Consider the following 8,067-nt stretch of genomic DNA (forward strand, 5'->3'; position numbering starts at 1 on the left):
CCATGAGACTCCTATCTCCAATAAACCACCAGAAAACCGGAAGTGGCTCTATAGCTCAAGTGGTAGAGCACTTGCTTTGAGTTGAAGAGCTGAGGGACAGCGCCCAGGCCCAGAGTTCAAGCCCCACAAAAAAGAAAGAAATGTACTCATTATCTTGCCCATGTAATTGTAACCCTTCTGTACAGCATTTTCACAATAAAAAATAAAAATTGTCATAGATAATAAATGAATAATAAATAAATAATAAGCACTAAAAGATGGCCTCAAATAAAAAACATAATCAATTTGTGACTTTTAAACCTGTTGGCTTTTGTGTTTGTGGGTGCACGAATACACACACATGTGCACCACATGCCAGTCTGAGAGTTTGAACTCAGAACTAAGACAGGCTCTGGTGGCTCACGCCTGTAATCCTAGCTTACTCAGGAGGCTGAGATCTGAGGATTGCAGTTCAAAGCCAGCCCGGGCAGGAAAGTCCATGAGACTCTTATCTCCAATAAACCATTAGAAAACCGGAACTGGTGCTGTGGCTCAAGGGATAGAGCACTTGCCTTGAGCTGAAGAGTGCAGGGACAGCGCTCAAGCCCAGAGTTCAAGCCCCACGACCGACCAAAAGAAAAAAAAAAAAAACTCAGAGCTAGTACTCTACCACTTGAGTCACATCTCCATTTCAGTTTTGGGTATTTTATTAGAGATAAGAGTCTTACAGACTTTGCTGCCTGGGCTTGGCTTTGAACCATGATCTTTAGATTTCAGCCTCCTGAATAGCTAGTATTACAGATGTGAGCTGAAACCTTTTAAAGAAAAGTGTTGTCCACAGTTCTGTAAATAATAAACTACTGAATTTCAGAATTTCGGTATATCTTCAGGTTTTTCAAGATGAATTTTGTGTGTGTGTGTGTGTGTGTGTGTGTATGTGTGTGTGTGTGTGTGTGTGTGTGTGTGCGTGCGCACTTGCTTGTACAGGGGCTTGAATTTAGGGTCTGAGTGTATCCCTTAGTGGGCTGGCACTATCACATAAGCCATACTCCACTTTCAGCTTTTTGTTGGTTAATTAGAGATCAGAATCTTACATTGACTTTCCTGCTACGGCTATACAGATCTCAGCCTCCTTAGTATCTAGGATTATAGGAGTGAGCCACCAGCACCTGGCTACAAAGCTGAATTTTGTGACATCCAGATACCACCACAATAAAGCTGCTAAGAAACTCACAACAAAACATTTCCAGGCATGCTGGATAACTCTTGCTGCTCCATCCTCCTTGATAGATGATAGGGTATCTTCCTGGGTCACCTCAGACTCCTAAAGAGCAACAAGCAAAATTCATATATTTAAAATCATTTTAGATGCTCCATGAGCAAACTTTTAAGTAGAGCTCAATAGAAATTCAACAAAGGGGCAGGGCACCCAGTGGCTGACACCTGTAATCCTAGCTGCCCAGGAGGCTGAGACCTGAGAATCATGGTTCAAAGCCAGCCCAGGCAGGAAGGAAAGTCCATGAAACTCTTACCTCCAGTTCACCACAAGAAAACCAAAAGTGGTGCTGTGGCTCAAAGTGGTAGAGAGCTAGCCTTGAGCAAGAGAGCTCAGGTACAGCACCCAGCCCCTGAGCTCAAGCCCCACAACTGAACCCCCAACCAAAAAAAATCAATAACGATGTTTAAATGAAAAATGAGGTTTGGTAGCAAAATCACTGTAATACAAAAAGTCACTTGTCAACTGATAGTTTTTTTTTTTCTAATTTCAACAGTGTTGTAGAGTTCAATATGCTTCTATTAAATAGAAGGGGACTGAGCTTCGAGGTCTATGAGCTGTAATACAGGGCTCCATCCAGTGTGATCATCTTTAGAGTCTATAACATTTTTATATTTACCATGTAAGTAGAGGTAACTTTTGTTACAGTATCTCATGGCTGTCAAGAATTTGTTTTTTAAAACAGCCGCAGAGAGCGCTGCCATGCATGGATCTCAGGGAGTACGTCTGCCTTTTCATGTTTCACTCTCTTTTCCCCTTGAAAAAACACAACACAACGCTAGAACAATCCTAAAATGGTTGGGATCCAAATCTAGACTTCCTATTTTGTTTCCTTTGCTGCATCTTAAATGACTTACAAATGTATTGCAGGTTTTTCACCAATTCCGTAATTTTGATTTTCATTTTTACCTGTGCTCTTATACTGAGGGAGAAGACAAAACCAAAACATCTTTAAAGGGGTGCATGGAGGGCGCGGGCCCCTAAAGGCCCCACCCAGACACGGCTCAGACCAGCTGCCAGAGAGGGGAGCGGAGAAGAATGAGGGGTTAGAGGAGCAGGGGTACCGTCTCAGAGGGAGAAAACTCCATCCTTCAGTGCCCAGGTCCACCGCCTGGCTGGCCTTGTTTCCTTGGTAACCACGCAGAGGTAAATGACGCACTTCTTTGTCCCGCCTCCTAGGTCCCGCCCACCTCTAACCCCCAGCTCCCGGCAGCTTTCCACTTGGGAGGGACTTATCTTTGGCGGGGAGGGGGGTCGTCTCAGGAATTCAAACCTGTACCCTAAAGTTAGTCTATTATTAACTGTCACTTCCCATGTCTTTGGAAAGGAAATCAAAATGATTGCCTAGAAGTTGTTTATAAAGCCTGGTGGTCAAAAATTCAACCAAGAGAAACAGTGGGATGGTTTCTATTTAATGAAGTCAATTAGTTCCCTTGTGAATATGAACGCTAGCCTTAAGTGATCTGCAGGCCTTGCTCAAAGTCAAGAATCAGCTGACTGCAGTCCTTTGTCATTACTAAACCTAAATCCCTTAGCTAATAAAGCAAAAACCAGCTTTGAAATGAACAGAGCCAAGTCCTTAGATGAGTTTTCAAGTATGAGTAGCCAGCGCATTCCGAATATGAGTATGGAATGCGAAATATCCAATTTGGGGCAGTTCTTAAGCGGTAAACTGTCACACTGGAAAAGACTGGTGTTTAGAACAGCTAATCTCCCTCCCTGACTCCTCCCACACATCTAGGGCACATTTTTTCCTATATAATAATCATATTTGTATGGAAAAAAGTAATCTGGAAGTTAATTCAGCGATTGGTTGAGCTTCCAGTGTTCTTATTAAAAACCTTTATGGCAATCATAGTATGTAGAGGATGAATTGCTTCCCTAACATGTAGTTTGTTACTTTTCATCTAGCACAAACCAGGTTTAGAATTCTAACTTCCAATCTCACAACCAACATAAACACAACTCAGTGCCTCAAGACTGTACTTCAAAGTGGTTAGACCAATAGATTTAAACATTACCACAGTTTAGAAATTTAAAATTAAAGTTGGGCACTGGTGGTTCATGTGTATAATCCTAGCTATTCAGGAGGTTGAGATTTGAGGATCGTTGTTTGAAACCAGCCCAGGCAGAAAGTCCATGAGACTCTTATCTTCAACCACCATTATTTTCAATTAACCACCAGAAAACTGAAGTGGTACTGTGGCTCAGAGTGGTAGAGTGTTAGCCTTGAGTAGAAAAACTTAGGGACAGCACCTCGGCTCTGAGTTCAAGCCCCATGACTAACAAAAGAAAAAAATTAAGTAGTATGAAACTAATTCAATAATTCAAAACAATTTTTAATGTTGAGAATAAAATATAAAACATTTAATGCATAAAACCTCATTTAAACACTTTAACAATAAGCTCTGCATATTTTAATGGAGTGTTTAAGATAGAATTTCTCTTTACCAACCATATAAAGGTAAGAAATAGAAGCCAGGGGTAGGTGCCCTGTCATTTTGGCTATTCAATAGAGTGAGATCAAGATTCAAAGCGAGCCTCTGCAGAAAAGACATGTGAGACATCACCAATTAACCAGCAAAAAGTCTGAAATAGAGCTGTGCTTCAAGTAGGAAAGCACTAGCCTTGAAAGAAAAAGAAAAGAAAAAAAAATAAAGCTCAGGGATTGCACCCATCCCTGAATTTAAGAACCATGACCAACACACACACACACACACACACACACACACACACACACACACACACACACACACACCTTTAAAAAAAGAGTTGCTATGAGAAAGGATAAATTCTTCCAATGTAGGGGAAGAGAATGCACAATTAAATCTTATTTCTTTCCCTTGCACTTTTGCACTGAAACAAACTCCAACAATAGATAAGGCTGTCCGGGAGCATGACATCTTTTAAGATTGTAGAATGTATTTCATGTAGTTAAAGAAAAAACTCACAAAGTTGCCAGGCTTGGTGACAGGTCTGAAATCTCATGTCTACCACGCCAGCACTGGGAATGCTGAGGCAGGAGGATCTTTTTTTTTTCTTTTTTAACATTTTATTATTGCTATCTTTAAGTAGTTATTCAAAGAAGTTCCCATTCTACAGAACAGTATATGAGTACAAGTGTCTGACGACATTGTCACCCATCGCTGGCAGGAGGATCTTGATGTTGAGGCCAGCTATGAACTGGGCAAAGCCTTTTTATGAGTCCCAATTTTGCTCCTTCTGAAACCAGCTCAATTTCTGTCTGACTAATCTTGCACCAACGTTACTGGGCCCTACAGGTCCCAGTCCTGTATCTGTTACCATTTGCAAATCCAGTGTGGATAAAAATATTTGCTCAAACAGGCCAGGGGCTTAGCTTAGTGAATGACGCTTGCCTAGCAAGCCTGTAGGCCTGAGGTGTACCCCAACCACTACAGCAACAAACAAAAGCCCCAGATGTTTGCTCAGACAAAGCATAAATGTAAGGTATCTTGGAATATCAGAGAGAATATACTCACAACTCCCATATAGAACAAGAGATCAGCTCTAAGGGCATAGTGGGCTCCTTACCTCATTCTGCTGGGGTCCCTGGAGCTCCGTGTACACCTTGATTTCTATGCCAGGACTGCCAAAAGGAAAATTCCTTGGTCCACTGAATGCATTAGCATTTATTCCAATTTATTTGAGTGATGCATGAATCACACAACTTCCTGAACCAAAGCGTGTTCTGCAAACCCGCAGTCAACCCCCCAGGTCCTACAGCATTTATAGCAAAACACAAACAAGGCCTAGAATACAACTTAACTGGCCATAGCCTAGTCCTGCAGTCATTGTGCACTGGCCACAGTTTAGTCCTGTAGTCAATTTGTTGCACCTTAACTCATGAATTGTTTGCAACTTAATCAGTGAACTGGCTACTGGGGCTGCTGTAACTGAGCCAAAGTTTAGTTCTTGATGAAACTCTGCATGGGTTGGCTCTGCTGGGCGGAGGGCAGAGAAGACTTGGAACAGCTGAGCTTGGGTTTTAGTGATTCAGGAATAACTCCACAGAGGTTGATACCCCATGGGGGAAAGCAGTTCCTGGAAATAGTAAACTATAGTTCTGCACAAAAAACGAGGATTTTTTTTTTAAACGTAGGGGTTGGCTAACTTTCCTTTGATGTCAGATATATGTCAGTACCACAAGAATACGTCCTTTTCTTCCAAGTACAAATGTTATGTAGTTCTAACCTTGGCCTCACACTGCCTTTCCTTCATTCTGCCTTCTCTTGTATTTTCAGGATCAACTAGAAAGAATAATGTCCATGCAGGAGGTGTGGTGCAAGTGGTGGAGCCACCTGCCTTCCAAAGTTGTAAGTTCAAGCCCCAGTACTGCTAAAAGAAATTAACTTGGCATTGAGTCCATTGTTTTTCTGTAATATTATTTCTCTCCCATGCGAGTCGGAGTGGTGGTGATAAAAGTTTTGACATTTGTTTATGAAGACAATTATGACTAACTCAGTTACAGAAATACCATGGGTTCAAGTGGTGGCAATCGCTTTAAAAACAAAACCAATGGATCTTTTCAAATTTTATTTAGAAAAACTGTGATTCATTTTTAAAGTGTTTGCAATAAAATTGTGATGTAAAATTATAGACACAAGAGTTAAAAACAGTATAATGGGAAACAAAAATATCCGTTTTCTTTTCCTAGTTACATCTTTTGTACGTATGTTGTACTTTGACAGTTGAAAATTTACAATTTGAATCATATATATGGTAGAAAAGCAACTTAAATACTATAAAAAGGCATAAAATAAAAAAGTAAAGATTCTTCTCCTCATTCCTTTTTCAGACAGACACTCCTTCTACACTTCCCAACATTTTGGTTTTGACATAAATGGCTTCACATTATATTTACAGACACAATCATAGAAATCTCTCATGATAGTGCTGTTGAAACAACTTAATTCTTTATCATGTTTACCCACAATTCCTTCATTTAGCAGTATCCAGGCAACACCCTAATGATGCTCCTCAAGGTGTTTCTGGGTTGTGGAAATGAATATGCTGTCTGCTCCTTCAGACTAACTTTGTGTCCTTTGTGTCCAGCCAGAAGGTGACAAGCTGACCTGTGACCTCACCTTCATGTCATGATGGACTGCAACCTCTGAGCACAAACAAACCCCTCTTCCTTTAGCATCTTTTTTCTCCAGTCTTCTGTCACAGAGACAGAAAAGGAACACACAAGTATCCTTTTTATCTCCTTCCTGTTCAACTTGCTTTCAAGTATTACAACCTTTTGGTCTATCAAGGTGATATCAAGGTAAAAGATATAAACTAGCCGGGCACTGGTGGCTCATACCTGTAAGCTCAGGAGGCTGAGATCTGAGGACTGTGGTTCAAAGCCAGCCTGGGCAGGAAAGCCCCTGAGGCTCTTATCTCTGATTAACCATCAGAAAACCAGAAGTGGACCTGTAGCTCTTCAGTGGTAGAGCGCTAGCCTTGAGTAAAAGAGCTCAGGGACAGCACTCAGGCCCTGAGTTCAAGCCCACTACAAAAATAAAATAAAACAATAAAAGATGCAAAGTGTTTCTAGCAGACATCTAACAGTTGTGAGGGGAATAGGGAGAACTTTTCTTTCCATAATCCCAATTTTGATAAGCTCCAGCCTTTATGTGCAAAGTTTGTAAGAAATACATTCCAGAGGGTGTGGGTGAGAGGACATGGTCTCCAGACAGCCATTTCACATTTGTACACTCAAATTTAAACAGCTGCTCAAACGCTTGTCTTGACCATAAGGTTCTAAAGTTTGGTTTGGCTTTTGTCTAGTTACAAAACCAGCTCTGTGTGTTCTTTCTGTTCTTCAGGAAGAACAGGCAGGGCCAAATGGCAATTGTGTTTTCAAGATTAAATATTTCAACTAGGGGAGTAAGTCTTTTGACATTGGGAGTGTGGATAATTTTTTTTTTTTTGGTCTGTCATGGGGCTTGAACTTAGGGTCTGGGCACTGTCCCTGAGCTTTTTCACTCAAGGCTAGCACTTTCCCTCTTTGATCCACAGTGCCACTTCCATTTTGGGGTGGTTAATTGGAGATAAGAGTTTTATGGACTTTCCTGCTGTAGCTGACTTTGAACTAAGATCCTCAGATCTCAGCTTTCTGAGTAGCTAGATCACAGCACCTGGCCACATAATTCTGTCAGCAGGTGAATCTTAGATCGAAAGTACTCCAAAATCAAATTGCTAATCTAATCTTAGCAGTGCAAGGCAGCCCACAAAATAGAGGACAAGGGGAGTAAGGAATGAATAGTGGCCTGTTTTTGGCTTATGAGTAACTCCCAGGACTCTGGGTTTCCTGAAGATGCTATACAAGTTTCCATATCTGCAAGGATCATTTTTAAAAGTTAATAATAATTCAGAATTCCTGCCACTACACTTACTGTTCACAGTTCACTATAGAGCCAATGAAAGATGCCCATAGGGTACTATGAGCTGCACTAAGGACTGAAGCTCTGGATAGGGCATACAACCAGAGACTAGAAATCACCAACTTGAGGCACAATTCTTTCTTAATTTTGTTTCAGGCTTTGGAAAAAATTTACCAAAAAGATATGAATAGGGTTTTAAAATAATACATCATATGTGCTAGTACTGGGGTTTTAACTCAGGGCCTCACCTGTCCCTTAGCTTTTTTTTTTTTTTGCTCAAGGTTGATACTCTACCACTTGAAACATAGCTCCATTTCCAGCTCTGTACTGGTTAAATAGAGGAGATAAGAGTCTCTCAGATTTTTCTACCCAGGATTGCTTCGAGCCATGATCCTCAGATATGAGCCTCCTGTATAGCTGGAG

General features: G+C 41.0%; 1 protein-coding gene across 1 annotated transcript in view; it reads right to left on the bottom strand.

Moving 5' to 3' along the window:
* The window catches only part of LOC105980595 (chromosome unknown open reading frame, human C11orf65), a 17,898-nt gene extending 12,404 nt beyond the window's left edge, over positions 1-5,494 (bottom strand). Inside the window, 1 exon segment of the mRNA XM_013009475.1 lies at positions 5,468-5,494. Coding sequence (XP_012864929.1) covers positions 5,468-5,494 — 27 coding nt within the window.
* Positions 5,495-8,067: the final 2,573 nt, after the last annotated feature.

The sequence above is a fragment of the Dipodomys ordii genome, unplaced genomic scaffold (genome assembly GCF_000151885.1).
Source record: "Dipodomys ordii isolate 6190 unplaced genomic scaffold, Dord_2.0 Scaffold10, whole genome shotgun sequence".
Classification (NCBI taxonomy): domain Eukaryota; kingdom Metazoa; phylum Chordata; class Mammalia; order Rodentia; family Heteromyidae; genus Dipodomys; species Dipodomys ordii.